Source organism: Micropterus salmoides, unplaced genomic scaffold (assembly GCF_014851395.1).
Source record: "Micropterus salmoides isolate LMB-PRFRI ecotype aquatic unplaced genomic scaffold, ASM1485139v1 Ms_hic_scaffold_18, whole genome shotgun sequence".
Lineage (NCBI taxonomy): Eukaryota > Metazoa > Chordata > Actinopteri > Centrarchiformes > Centrarchidae > Micropterus > Micropterus salmoides.
This window is the reverse complement of record NW_024040928.1, coordinates 26339393-26355003: the sequence shown is the minus strand read 5'-3', so window position 1 is coordinate 26355003 and position 15611 is coordinate 26339393. Positions and strand designations below refer to the sequence as shown.

Genomic DNA, 15611 nt, shown 5'->3' with positions numbered 1-15611 from the left:
AGCGATTAGAAACCATCGCGAGAGTTCAGTGAGAACACAAAACGGTGTGAACTGTTGGAGCATGTCAACATTATTTTGAGTTTCTTAGTTGCGGCATATATTTTAACATAAACGCTTAATTCCGGACTCAGAAGACGACATCATCAGGAGGTTAAACGGTTGTCAGATTTATTAGGAATACTTTGAGGCGTTTATGTTTCTGTTCAGAGCAATAAACTAGCTAAATTTAGCTTATAACGGTGCTAACTTAGCTTGTTTTGGCATCCTTTACTGGCTGCGCTGCTGAATTTGCGGTTTTATAGCCAAACACACATTGACCAGTCAGATTTAATGATATGTTACTGTGCTTTAGTTGACACCAAGATGTTAGGCACTTCCGTTTCTCTGCAGCCCCGTGGCAGACAGTGATGTTTAGGCTGACTGGTCTTTTCAGAGCAGCACGCAGGACCGTCTGCAGCGCCGCCGACGACATGGCGAAGGGCAAGTTTTTCTACGCAGTAAAGAAAGGATTCAAACCAGGAGTCTACAGTTCATGGTGAGACTGTGTTCATCTTTATGTCAGCACCTCTGTTTCTAAATGCATGTGTTCGTTGATTAGGTACGTACCAAATTCAATTAAAATATCTGCCGGTTTAATGTTAACTTGATCTTCTGCAAAGCAACGCACAACTTTAAAAGATCATTTCAAAGTGTTTTTTAATCACAACAATCCACTCTTCAATTCGGCTTAGAAGAAATACACGAGCAACCACTAACATTAATGATAATTCATAAACACACACCCAGTGGTGGGCGGTGCTGAGCTGCAGAGGTGGAACACTTCCACAAGTCTTAGCACTCAAGTCTCAAATCAAGACTAGCAGGTATCACGTCTTAAACTTTGAGTTTTGAGTCCTAAATGTGCTCTTAACCAAATTTAATACTGTTTCATGTTTTTAGCAAGAGTTAAAATTAAGAAAACTTTATTGAATCAAGTTTTAACCTGTACTGAAAAAAGGCAGAGGCTCACTTGCACACAACAAATGTCCTATAATTTAATGAAAAAAATCAAATTCAATATTACTTTGGTCAGTATTGAGATCACGTCCCCAAAATTGTAATTGAGATTATATTTGGCCTTGGGGAGGGTATCAAGTCAGTTCAAGTCAAAAGGCTCAAGTCACGAGTCATTGGTGTGGAAGTGAAAGTCGAGTTGCAAGTCTTGACCTCGTGTGTTGTTTGTGCAACATATTTGACGCTGTGCCAAAGGCATCAAAACACCCTGATGTGTACAAAGTGCTCAGATTACAAGATTATTCGGTTAACAAGGACATGTATAATTTGTATTTGAGAATAGCTGTACCAAACAAATATAATGTTAAAAAATGATGTGCTGAATAAAGAGTTTTAAAGGAGTGGATCTGTGTATTTTATGACATGACTTTGATCACATCCCAGCATCTGCATTAATCAAAAATAGTGCTATTCAGTTAAGTTTTGCATGTGAAGAAGTAAAATTTCCTGTTAAGGTTTCTTGTACATATTGTTGATTATCTGTTTTTTTTTTTTTTTTTTTTTTACTGTAATTTAGGGATGAATGTAAGAGCCAGGTGGACAAATTTCCATCCGCTTCTTTCAAGAAGTTTGCTTCAGAGAAAGATGCTTGGGCGTTCTTCAGAGGAGTCGAACCTTCTGCTGTTCCTGAGGTGAAGAAAGGTGAGCTGATCCAGATCAAGGTGATCAGTCCTTGAGGAGGGGCTGATCTGAGAACACCCAGTCATTAAAAGACACTTGACTCAGCCACTCGTAGCCCTGATCCAGGACCGTGTGCTACATATCACGATCCTGGATGGATGTTTTGTGTTACTTGTGCTAATTTATACCCAGATTTGAACAGATTTTACGAGCGTTTCTGTGACTGACATCCGAGTTCTGGGAGATGGGGCCTTGATATGTAGTACACGGCTCTGGATCAGGGCTACACACCTCCATACAATTCACTAAAATAAGACGGGTAGAAACTAACTCTAAAATGACATTTTACAAACCATTTCTTTCAAATAAACTGTTTTTGGCTTTCAGTGACTCAGGTTGAGGAGCCAGCAGTCACTCTGCTTCCCAAAAGGGGCCCAGAGCCTCTGGAGTACATCCCTCTTGGTAAGAAGAGATGTCACTCAGAGGAGGAGGCGGAGTCTCATCCCAAACGAGTTAAACCGTCGGAAAGCTTGTCTTCGGAAAGCACAGATGGATTCACATACATGGGTAAGATGGTCAAATGTCTGTGGAAATTGGATAAGTGGGGGGGGGGAAATAAAAAATAAAATAAATAAAAAAATATATAAAATAAATAAATATAATTTTTTAATTAAAAACATTGGGAGGAAAATAAACACACTGTACTCTGTAAAAGTCCAAGTAGAGAAAATGGAAACAGTGAATAAAACTTGACCTCCAGCAGGCTCTTGAGTGTCACCTCAGGGTCACTCAGAGCTGTTCTCCCTGCGCCCAGGTGATGCTGTGGTCGTTTACACCGACGGTTGCTGCTCTGCCAATGGACAGAAGGGCGCCCGAGCCGGCATCGGCGTGTACTGGGGCCACAACCACCCACTGTGAGAAAACACAAACACACTTGTAGACAGACAACTTTAGACTGTAAATTAATTTCATCATGCACATGTTCAAAAGCTTTACAATTAAAAATGAAATCAATAAATCCATTAATTTCTCTTTTCCTGCAGGAATGTTGCTGAGCGGCTGCACGGAAGACAAACCAACCAGCGTGCAGAATTACAGGTGAGCGAAGTGCTTCAGTGTTAACTAAAAAAGCAAGTATTATTTTACACGACAAATGTATTCTTATTCAAATTGAGTAAGCCCTTAATCCTATTCGTTACACATGAGCTGAAATACAGGTTAGACAGGCTGTCTGCAGGTCTATCGTTGTTCCAAATACTGTCAATTTTACAAATAAAACATTAATAATCACATTACTGTAATAAATTTCCCTTCGTATTAATCCTTAAAGTAAAATTTTTTTATCATGACCGGCTGCACTCATGTGTTAAAAGGGCGTGTCCGCTTTACACTAAACTGACCTGCAGAGAGAAACATCCATGCACTTTAACTGCATGTGTGAAGCGCTGAACAAAGACAAAGTAATGTTTAGATGACAAATGTTATTTGTTCTAAAGGAAAAATGTCACAAATGAAACATTTAAAAAGCTTTACGTTTGTGTGTTGGACATTTAATTGGCCTCTAAGGTCTTACAAAGGTCTGCAGTTACTATAAATATATTTTAAAAAGTACAGCATGTACAGAATATTTGGATTAACTGCCTTCACTGCGTGTTTGTGTTTGAACCAGGCAGCCTGCAAAGCGCTGGAACAAGCCAAAGAGATGAACATAAAAAAGTTGGTACTCTACACTGACAGCAAGTTCACCATCAATGGTGAGTCTCAAAGCAAAAGTCAGGCTTTTTTAATTCAACATGTGACAGGTCCAGGTTTTGAATGTCAGGAGTCCTTGGTGATCTGGGTGTGAAGTCTGTGCTGTGTTTGCGGCAGGTGTGACCAGCTGGGTGAAGAACTGGAAGCTGAATGGTTGGAGGCTGAAATCTGGAGGTGAGATCACCAACAAAGACGACTTTGTGATGCTGGACAGACTGAATGCTGAGCTGGAGGTGGTCTGGGTAAATATAAATACAGACGAGTCACTTCACTCTGAACCCAGTTCCCTTTGATTTCTTATAAGCCGGATCTCTTTTCAAGGAACTAAAAGGTTCCTTCAGCCCACTGTTGTGTGCGTTTGCACGGTGGTCTAAAGACCTGCAAAGATTAGGCAAATTAACCAGCTGACATTTACTGCCTACAAAGCGATGCACACGCATCATTATTTATAACCACTATCCATGAGCAAAATTTATCAATGAACATCAGATATGATTGGAATATAATGAAAGCAACACACTAAGAACATCGCGATAGTTTGGAAGGTTATTACATTTCCAGCCGACAAGATCTGCAGACCAGCTGGCCAGACTCGTGTCTGTGTTGCCTGAGCGTCGGAGGAACAGGATTTTTAACGCGCTTTATTACCTGCTGTAATCAGCTGTTCTGCTTGTTTTGGAGAGGAGGAGACTGACTTCGGCTCTGTGCAAAAACTTCCTGATTGATGAAAACCCAGTATTTGCCTTAACTCCATCAGCTGTTCGCTGTAAACACACCGCTGCACGCTGGCTGCTGTTTCCGAGCAATACATTTAATGCCGACGTACGATCTCAGGCGGACATCGTCGAGACTTGTTGTGTGGCTATTTGACTGTTGATTGTGATTTATTGGTTTGGAAACAACGGTGGATAAGAGAGGAGCAGTTATAGAAAAACACCTGACATTCTCCAGTTAAAGCCAGTAGCCTCTACTCACCCATTCAGAGTTTCACTACAAGGCCCCGCTCCCCCCCTCAAAGTACCAGTACTTTCAGAAAGTACTACCCCCCTGAGCAGGGACTTTTTGGGGGGTAAAATAAAGACCCTGGAACTAAATTTGGACCCTGGTCCCTCCGGTTGAAAAACACTCCAAAGGTTCCTAGTTCTATGTATAGTTACTTTGGTCGAAACGCAGCTATAGAGAACTAATTCATTCAACACACTGAAGAGTTGTAAAATACTTTCTTTATTTAATGATTTAGACCTGATTAGGCTTAACTTTAGCATTACACTGCCCTTACTGGGTGAATAAATATAAATTTTCTCCTCCTAAAATATAAGAAAAATAAATATATCTCCTCTTGAAAATATAAGAAAAATGCACACTAACCTGAAAACAGTCAAACGTAACAATGTTTTAAATTAATATTGCACCAATAACGACATTTAGGAGCCAAAGATTGGCACTGTTGGAACCGTATCTGTGATGGGATTAATCACAATGTAAGAGTATAGTGTTATTTCACTCCTACAAGGAAAAAGCTTGTTATAAGCCTTACAGGCAGCTGATTCTGTGCTGCTTGTCGTCCATCAGGTATCCGTACGGTACTTTTTGTAGTCTAGTGCCATCTGCTGTGAGGCAGCGACTTAACTGCCATGAAAAGTCACACAAACACTGAGAATGATGACCACAAGGGGTGCTGGAGGCACACTACATTCAGATATATACATTTTCTTTTTTACCTGGTGAAGGTTTAAAATAAAAAAAACAATGGTTGCACATTCTGCCCTGAAAAGATTTAGTCCTTTTTTGTTTTCTTTTTCATGTGTTACGCATGCTCCTTTATACAGAATATGAAACTTTACGCTTAATGATGGTGGACAGCACTCATAAAGTACGAGACGGTGAAGTAGAAGATATGTGGCGTGCCCTCGGAGAGGAAATGGGCCAAGTCCGTTCATGTTATGTGTGAAGAAAGATTCAAGACTGTAAGGAATAAAATTAACATAATGCAGCACCATTTTCATCACATTTGAGCTTAATTACCCTAAACAGTGGACTTCAGCTGGCTCGAGGTAATGATTTTTTTTTCAGGCGCTTCTCTGTTTTTAAGTACGAAGTCAGATATATTGGTGCCTTGGGAGAAATAATAAGAAAGTCTCCTTATTTTACACTAGGACTTGAATATTGAACTTGAATCAGAAACCTGTAACCTTTTTTCTTTTTTCTTTCGCCTGCTCTTCCTCATCTGCCTCCAGATGCATATTCCCGGTCACGCCGGCTACAGAGGCAACGAGGAGGCCGACAGACTGTCGAGGGAAGGAGCAGCGAAGCCTTTATAGCAGCAGCATGAAGGAAAAGGGACTATTACAGTTGAGAGATCTGCTGCAGGACTGTTCACTCTGGTTTGTCAGCCAGTCGGCTGCTTTGATACAGAGGTTTGTTTTTCTCTCAACAGCGCTTGTGACTGAACCGAAACTCGGTCGGAGGAGTCTTTGTGTTTGTCGGTTTTTATGTGAAATGTTTATTTTAATTTTGTGTTTCCCGCTCTAAATAAAGTTATAAGTTTCTGGTTTAACTGCCTGTTATGTATTTTGTGATGCAGCATGAAATCAGTCGGTCAGTATGAAGTTTCTTCTAAGGATTTTGTTTTTAGGGAGGTGTGGGGTGTTTCAGAAAAGGAGAGAAGGAGATGAAGATGGAGGAGAGTAATGATGAGGGAGTGAGTGAAGGTGGTGAAACGGATGAAGAAAGCAGTAATGAGGGAGAGTAAGGAGGTGAGCAGGAAGGGTGAGTGAGAAATATGAAGGAGGAAGTGCACAAGGAGATTAGAAGTCTGGAGCAGTCTGGGAATGAAGGGAGTGTGGTGTGGGGGGAGAAGGAGAATAGATGTTATTTTGATTACTAATTATGGAGAAATCATTCAGTGTAGGTGTAATACGGTCTATCGTCCAGCGGGAGGAGCTCCAAGTTGTGAGAGCCCAGACAGAGCAAAGAAGCACAGAGGATTCAGGGTTTCAGCTTGACATATTTGTCATTGCTTCGTATATCATTGCTTTGGGAATATTGTTTTAAAACTACATTTAAATAAAGTTAAGTACAGCGAAACTCAATTGAGAGAGAAAGAGTCCAAATTTCAAAATTAAACTGGGAGGTGTGCAATCCATGTTTGAGTAAAGTCCAATGTAAACCTGTCAATATAATTACATTAAACTAGATTGATCTTAAGGCTGAAGCTGTCTGTATTGATTGTTTATACAGGTATACGTTTATTGATTATTGTTTGCGTGATAGAGCTTGAAATGGCCGTATTTCAGTCCGAAACATTCTCATTGTAAATGACTATTATAGAGAAAAACTGTTGAATTTGACACTTCAAAGCCTCCTATCATCTCAGACTGGTTAAACCACCTGGTGGAAACAGAGTGAACATTTAATTTACTGTATTAGGATCCCCTTTAGCATCATCAAACGGAGGCTGTTCTTTCGGGGAGCCAATCTCACACCACATTAACAGATAAAAGGAAATCATATTGCAACGCACACAAGAAATTAACACAACAAAAAGCTCCAAAAATGAAACACTTTACAGGTAAGTAATATAACATTTCTAAGTACCTCATATGCCACTAAACAGGTGCAACATTACCATTTAGCATTAAATAACCAAAAAGTACAAGACAAGGGCGACTGGAGATGTTGTTTAAAGAGTAGTTTAAATAAAAGACACTTTCTTGTTTCGGATACAGTAGTTTTCTAGAACAGCTACTGGTGCAGAATAGCATAATTTCTAAAGGAACAATCTGAGACTTTCTGCACTGTGGGTCATATGTTTCACATGTTTATTTAATCCTACTGGATCTTCAACAGGCAAAGAGCTACCAGGACATGGAATAATGGGACAAAATCAACCACAACAAGCCCTGACAAATCGGCTACACAGTTGCTTATTCACACATCCAACAGACACGGAGCCATATAGAGTCATGTTTGTGTCTTCCTAAGTCCAACTCTGGTTTTGGCTCCACCAAAAAAAAATATATGTTCCACTTTCCTCACCAGCTAGTCTCTAACTGTGTCTGTGTGCTGTTTGGTGCTGGGCAGGGAGTGTACAGTGGGTTTATAAGCTTGCTGCTGGAAACAAGGCTAATGAGAGCCCTGAGACTGAACCAAAACAGCAAATCTGCAAGTTTAAAAGGGTTAAAAAAAAAGCTGCATAGCACTGTAGAGTTGTTGATAATTCTCCGTGGATTCAGATTTTCAAGCAACATCTTTCACATTACAGCTTGGTCCATTGATCCATTGATCAAATGTCTGAATAATAAACTTTAAAACCGTGCCTGATTCACCTCTAGCTCCATCTGTCCACATTCTACCTTTTTACAACCTGACACAACTTTTGTTTTAAAAGATGATGCAGCGCATGTGAGTGAAATGTGGGTTCCTCCTGTTCCTCCTTTTTCTCTCTCTCCTCTCATCTTCTTCCTCACCTCCTTGTCTCCTTCCTCCTCTCTTCATGTCAGTTTTACCCCTCCCATCTTCCTCACCTCCTTGTCTCCTTCTCTTCTCGTCGGCGGTGGAAAGAAGCAAAGTATATTTACTCCATTACTGTACATTAGTTAAATATTTAGGTACTTGAGTATTTGTATTCTACTTTCTGCTCCTTCTTCACTCATTGCAAATATTGTACTTTATACACCACTTAATTTACTTTGCAGTGATATATACGTTACTTTGTAATATTAGATATATACTGTACATAGCAGTAGTATTAAGTATAATACAACTGAGCAATTGACTACTTTTGATACTTTAAGTACATCTTTCTGACAGTACTTTTGCACTTTTTGTGAGTAAGCTTTTGAGTGCAGAACTTGTAATTGTATTTTTACATTGTTAGTATTGATACTTTTACTTTGGTAAAGTATCTGAGTATTTAATTCCACCACTTCTTCTCGTCTCCTTCCCTCCGGCAGACCTACTGTACGTGTTCTTAAAAAATTATTTGTTTCTGCTGATGGAAACGGAGAGAAAGAGAAATTAGAGACTCACCCCTCCTCCCTCACTCCCTTCCTCCTCCTCCTCTTCCTCCTCCTCCGTCCTCCTGCGGCCAGTCGATTGGTCGGTGTCGATGTTGGAAACAGCAGGACGGAGGCTCGAGGTTCCTCACTCTGACCTGGACCGCTGCCTTGCGGCGAGCGTGGTGTGCCATGACCCCGCTAGAGGCAACCCAGTCTGAGAATGAGCGCCTCTTGGAGGTCAAAGGTCACCTCGCAGCAGCTTCACCTCCTCGCTGGCTGAGCCTCGTTAGCACTCCTCCTCAACACACACACATGCTCCTCAGCAGACGGAGCTCTGGCATTGGTCCACCACTGCCCTGCTGGAGGGGAACAAGACCGCGCAAACTGTAAAGAAACTTAACAAACCAGACATTAGAAGCATCCTGCTCACACTTCAGTAAGAGGTTTTGTCAATCTTTAGACCAACAGTGTCTAAAATAAACCAGAATGTTCTGCTGGGGTTGAAGAACTCTCTGACACCACAAACCGTCTGACACTGAGCGGGGGATGTTCGTTAAGTGCTCGCTGTTCTGATGGGGAAGAAGAACGAAAACTTCATGTAGACGTTCAGCCGCCTGACAGAAAATAAGCCCAGACTCTGTTGGTGTTGTAGCAGAGTCGAAGTTGAGTCCCACAAAGTTAGAGATTGCATCATGGTCTTGTTTGGTCACGGAGGTCATATCTTGGCGGCCCTGCCACGGTCATGTCCAGAGTGATGACCCTAACCGAGGTCATGTCCAAGTAACTGAGGTCATGGCCGAATCGGTGAAGTCGTGCCTGAGTCCCTCAGGTTATGTCAGACTAGCCGAGCTTGTGTACAAATTGTCGAGGTCCGTTGCCAAGGCCACATTCAAGTTAAATAATAACTTAACACCCCCTGAAAATCTTGTTTTTGTTGACCTCCAGGTGGTTAACTTCTCACCTTGCTGTGGTGATGTACAGGTGTACTCCACGACCCTGTGACATCACTGTTGGGTGGGATTACAAGAAACAAAGCACATTTCTGATCCCACCCAAGAGGCTTTAAACTTTCAACCGCATGTTACTGAGCTTTAATAATTAAGTTGCTGAGATCGTGTCTGGAGTTGGTGATGTCATGTTTGAGATGCTGAAGTCATGTCTGTACCGTTGAGTTCATGTCATAGTTGCTGTGCCCGAACCTTTGAGTTAATATCTAAGTTGCCGAGGTCACGTCTGATTCACTCAGGTCATCTTCGCATCAAATTGTGTAAGGTCATCTCAGAGGTCACCATAAACTCTCGGAGGCCACCTCCGAGTCTCTTAGGTTGCATTAAAGTCTGTAAGGTCATCTCCGAGTCTCTTAGGTCACATCAAATTCTTTAAGGCCATCTTAGGGTCTCTGAGGTCATGTCAAATTCTGTAAGGCCATGTCAAAGTCTCTGAGGCTATCTCCGAGTCTCTTAGGTCGCATTAAAGTCTGTAAGGTCATCTCTGAGTCTCTGAGGTCATGTCAAATTCTGTAAGGCCATGTCAAAGTCTCTGAGGCTATCTCCGAGTCTCTTAGGTCGCATAAAAGTCTGTAAGGCCATTTTAGGATCTCTGAGGTCACATCAAAGTCTCTGAGGCCATCTCAGAGTCTCTTAGGTCGCATTAAAGTCTGTAAGGTCATCTCTGAGTCTCTGAGGCCATGTCAAAGTTTCTGAGGCCATCTCCGAGTCTCTTAGGTCGCATCAAATTCTTTAAGGCCATCTTAGGGTCTCTTAGGTCGCATCAAATTCTCTGAGGCCGTGTCAAAGTTTCTGAGGCTATCTCCGAGTCTCTTAGGTCACATCAAATTCTGTAAGGCCATCTTAGGATCTCTTAGGTAGCATCAAATTCTCTGAGGCCATCTCAGAGTCTCTTAGGTGGGTTGCTTATTTTAATTATCAGAGAAGATCTGTCATTGACGACGTTCCTCTTAAACCCAGGTGCTGTTCTCCTCTGCAGCATTTATCATCAAATAATTCCTTTATCCAGTCCGGAGGCGGTGTTTACACGGGCGCTTTCTTTCTTATGCGGCATCAAGGAGAAGTATGGCTCAGCACTGCGTCAACAGAGGGATCACAGAAGGAGTCGCACTCCAAGATAGCGAGTTGAACAAAGTGGTGTCTGTTTCCATGACAGCTGTCTGCATCTGGCTCTGAAACCAGCTCCCCCACCTCCTCCGCTGCCAACATGACATTTGATATGATGAAAAAGGAAGGTTTCTTTGGAGGTTTTTGTGTTTTTGGTGAGGGTACTGGTTTTCTAGAGGAGGGTATTGGCTCAAAGAACTCTTTGATTTGTTAAATAAAGATTATTATTCCCATTAGGCCCTGATTTCTCACTCCAAAACCAAACACCACAGCAACTGCTTGGTTTTTACTCTCCAGCTGAAGATGTTTTAATCAGTGAAATCAGAAAGTACTAGAGGTCAGAGAGAATTTAAAAAAACCTGTCGACTCTGTGCTCATTAAGAAATCACCAGATTTATCAACATTTCAATCTCTTATTCCTACTTTCTTACTTTAATTAAGTATTCTAAGATCAGACTATTTCAAAATCTTGGCACATAACATAGAAAACCCTTTTTTTGTAATTTGGTGAAATGACAGTACGTGTAAGGACAGTAAAATGTGTCCCTGATGGACTGCTAGTCCTGTAACACAATACAAACAAAGACTAAATTTCCCTGGCTAATGGCTTGTGAATGGATGAAGCTGTTGGTCAGTCAGGTCAGTGAACACACCACGAGCCTCAGTTATACCTCTCTGTGATGGAGCCATAGCCAAGCCGTTATTGTGAATAAGAAACTGTTCTTAATTAACTTAAAAGGTAAAATAAAGGTATAATAAAATAAATAAATAAAAATGGAGCCTGATCAATTTGTTCTTTAGACTAACTAATCAGTGTTATAGCTATTAGCAGCTTGGCAGGTTCCTGTCATTTGGGGCTTCATTATCTCGTCTCCCTGCTGATTTGCATCGTGGACAGAAACGTATGAATCAGTCTGTGCCCTAGACGAAAGTTTGCCACGCTCTGCACCCCCCTGCAGTCATCTCTGCGCGTTTCTAACATTTCACTCCAAAATTAGATTTCCAGCATTTGGAAATGACGACGCCTACTCTGATTAAGAAGAGAAAAAAAAAAATCAAATCAAATACTGGCATGAAAGTAAAACTCATTATGGAAATACATTTAACTTATTGACTATTCATGGGATTTGCCTGCAAATGAGGAGACATTTTCCAGGGTGGTACAGTATCTGTGTTTTTCAAATACCGGAGGTGTTTTACTCTCCTAATGAGTTTTAAACATTAAGCAATTATTTGTTTTGGATGAGTTTATTTACAATGTGAGTCTCCATCATGTGGAATGTGTGACTTCTTATTAAATGATTGTTGTCCTTAAAGTCTTCAAAGCACATCAATGAGCCGCACCGTTTACCATGAACATACTATAAACTATATACTGTCTATTGTTTTCAAAGATTTACTTCTTCAATAGGCGTGGAGCTGAGAGCCACAGACAGGAAGTCAGAAAGTATTAAGACACGGCATAACATGTTGTTGGTTTTAGTCTTTTCACACTATTTATTGACAATAACAGTAATTATATTATTAATAATAAGCAGGTTTTTATTTGAGAAAAGCTGTTTTTCTTTTCTTGCTTATATCACAAACAAATAATTCTTGCCTATTTGGCCATGGCGGTTACTGATATTTTCCCCAAGTAGGTTGGCTTCAAAGAAACAGGCCTTTGTCGCAGGTGTAAGTAATAACATAAATTATGGTTGCATCCCATTAAGGTCCACAGGGTCCTGTTATTGTCTATGCTGACTCACTGGTGTGGCTTAATGGCAAAATGTCTGCATTAAGAAAAGTCTATGGCGTTAGAGAAAACAGTGACACAGTTAACGTCTCGTTGTGTCCTTAAAAACATTTCCTTTTCTGGTCAGGTACATTTTCGGACCGATGCAGACCTCAGCCCAGCCCGAGGTGAGGCCAAGGTCGGCAGGGTGGAGGTGCTGCAGTGCCATCCGTCAGCTGCCAGAGCTCTAATTATGCAGCAGAGTCCTAACCAAGCGTGAGATGTCATTACACAGATGGAGCTCCAGAGGAGAGAGAGTGAGTGTGCAGCTGTCTGTGTGTCTGTCAGTCTGCATCAGTGTTCATCTGTGTGTGTGTGTGTATGTGTGTGTATTCATTATATGAGGCAGTATAGCTGGAAGTCAGGTCTCTAATATTCTCCACATATGAACGTTGACACAGATGCTTCCAGCTATGAGGAGATGTTTGATTTCCTGCTTTGCTGTGTCCCTCTTTGTGCTCACAGTACGCTGGCTGGCTGTTGTTATTTGGGTTTGTGTGTATTTAGAGTATATTTCAGGTCTAAAACAAGAAGCTACTGGAGGGAGGAGCCGCACGTTACACAAAGACTGCAATCTGCAGAACACAATAACAGTTTTAAGATTACAATTATAAAGGTAATGGGAGGTGGTGATCAGTTAAAGCAACACTAGCAATTAGCTCGCTGACGAATCAGTTAACATGACATGGATTGATTCATAATGCCTCTAATATTCAGTAGAGGCGTCCAGTTTAACTGACTATACAGATTCCTCACTTTCAATGACAGAATCAGTAGGCTTTAGCTTTGCAGCTCCTGACATGATACAGTGTCTTAGTTTCTTGTTAAAAGCTTATTAAAAGACCACAAAAGCCCCAGAAACCTGGCTGATTACTCTGTCGCAAATTGTTGACTGCTGAGCTATGAAACTTATAAACAGCTTCAACTTGTATAAGCAAGTTTTGTACTAAACTGAATGGACTGCTGATTTGAAGAGAGTACAACCACTTACTGAACGTACACGCTGAATTTGCAGGGAGATGCAACTGCTTAGCTTAGAAAACATCAGTGACTTCAAATCTTTGAACTTACTGAGCAAAAAGATGTGAATGAAATTGTTTCTTTATACCTTTATTCGGTGCAGCCAATCTTCCATTTCACAGGTAAAATTTTTATTTTTTATTTTCCACAAAATTTTTTTTTAAATCCAGTGTTTATTATTTAAGAGGATCTATTGACTGAAATGCAATATAATATACTATAACTTTGTTTCAGTGGTGTATAAAGACCTTACATAATGAACCTTTATGTTTTTATTACCTGAGAATGAGCCATTTCTATCTACATAACCACGGGTCCTCTTACAAGGACATTGCCATGTTGCGCCGCCATGTTTCTACAGTAGCCCAAATGGACAATCGGCTCTCCAGAGCGCGTTTTGTCACAGAATATGTACAAAGAAAAAGAAGATGGAAAAAGTAGTCGGAGTAGACGTCTGGTTTGTTAGAAGTAAGAAGAGAAGTGAAATTTGGATAAATTTCTACTACTATTATTTAGCACAAGAGCCGACAGAGCGTGTCGGACAAAGGAGCTTCTCCTACGCGCTTGCAAAGGGAGGGCTTAGCAGCGACTGGACCTTTGGTTGCAATTTGCAACCCTCACCACTAGATGTCACTAAAACTTACACACTGAACCTTAAATTTCTTTAAAAAGTTTAAAATTTTAAGGGGTCCCCAGCCGGAAAGGTTGGGAACTACTTCCTTAATAACATTCACGGTGGAGCGATCAGCTACAGTAAAGATAACTGACAGAAGATTTTACAGCTGTAAAATAGTTGAATAGTTGAAGATTCAATGCTTCGATGGGTGGAGCCTGATTCGACTGTCAATCTCACAGTCGAAGCTTCGCAACGAAACAAGGATCATGCCATTTTGGCGATATAGGGGTGCTCAACGTCTGATTTTACATAAAATTGCCAATCTCCCAATCAGTTAATATACAGCCTATTATTTCAAAGTTTAATGCTATAAATAACCATGTAAAAAGAAAATAACTTTCAATAAATGTGCGTGAATACATCCAAAATTGGTGTTGTGCCGAATTGTCCGCACCTCGCTTTCGGATAATTTATCACCGTTAATGAACCACGCAAAGAATAAAGAATATTTTTTTGTTACCGGCTACTTGAAATAGACCCGCAAAGAGCCACGACGTGCATGCAGGTGTCTGTCATTAACACAGTCACAGCTGTACTAGTATTGAGTGTTAATTCTGTATTTACTCATCACACTTTTGTTTTGGGGAGCACATAACATGATAAAATAACATTATAAAAAAAAGTAAATTTCATAACGAGTCGTTACAAAGATGCTGTTTAAGGGAGACATAGCTATCTTCTCATTAAGAACATTTCTGGTTGTCCACTGTCTGCTCTTACTGCTTCACAGTAAGACAACTCACGAAGAAGATGCATTCATGCGAGACAAATAAACTGTGTAGAAATTGAATATTGGCTTTGCTGGTTTTATGAAAGTTGTTGGCGAAACGAAAATGAGGTCAAACGTTTTTGGGGTTGAGAAGCTCCACAAGCGCCTGCAAGGTCAGCGGTGCCCACAGAGCCCTCTGGTCCCAGTTACACAGACCACTGCAGCAGCAACGACAGAGGAAAGGCCACAACTGTAAGATAGTTTCAGTGTTTGGACTGCTGTTATTCTGTCGTTGGTATAATGGTAGTGAGTAGTATGAATGGGGGCTGTTGCTTTATTATTCTAAATAGACATTACAATGTTAGTGTACAGTTGTAGTTAGCTACTTGCTTTTAACGTGCTTTTATTTTATATAGTTCCAAAGCAAATATCTTTGTTAAAAAGTTAAACGTTTTAAGTTAAAACCTACTTGGCAATAAATCAGGTTGTGAGCTTATTGTTTTGGGTGATAAAGCCTGGCTGTTATCTTGGAGCAGCCTCTCCATAACGTTAGTTCTTTGCATTCTTGGTTTTGAGGCATCATGGTTGATGCTGGCTAAGAGAACGCAATAATAAATCACTGACTTATAGGAGTATCCTACGCTGTCTTGTCTTCGTCCCTATTTTCCCCCTGGCGTTGATACTAGTGTTTATTCTGAAAAGTAAACCTCGTTCACTTAATGGTAACGTTAGCGAGTTAGGCTGTGTGTTAGAGATCAGTAATTAACTTGAAAGATATTTAATTAGTTAAATGATTTAATTTGGGTAAGGGTTAGATTGTGACAAAAATAATCGTGACTAATCGAATAAATAATTAACAGATTAGCCGACTACGAAGATAATCATTAGTTGC

At 40.6% G+C, this 15611-nt stretch overlaps 1 protein-coding gene across 3 annotated transcripts; it reads left to right on the top strand.

Moving 5' to 3' along the window:
- The first annotated feature begins 27 nt into the window (after positions 1 to 27).
- On the top strand, positions 28 to 5983 carry rnaseh1 (ribonuclease H1). 3 transcript variants are annotated; one of them, XM_038726572.1, is made up of 9 exons: positions 36 to 158; positions 434 to 535; positions 1571 to 1695; positions 2062 to 2241; positions 2489 to 2588; positions 2718 to 2772; positions 3344 to 3428; positions 3544 to 3668; positions 5664 to 5983. In XM_038726572.1, exons 2-9 carry the CDS (start codon positions 471 to 473, stop codon positions 5745 to 5747), a joined length of 819 nt encoding a protein of 272 aa, XP_038582500.1. In that variant the 5' UTR covers positions 36 to 158; positions 434 to 470; the 3' UTR covers positions 5748 to 5983. The 3 variants fall into 3 exon arrangements, with proteins under 3 accessions (XP_038582499.1, XP_038582500.1, XP_038582501.1); XM_038726573.1 differs by having other exon boundaries at positions 48 to 150; XM_038726571.1 differs by having other exon boundaries at positions 28 to 535.
- The last annotated feature ends 9628 nt before the right edge of the window (positions 5984 to 15611 follow it).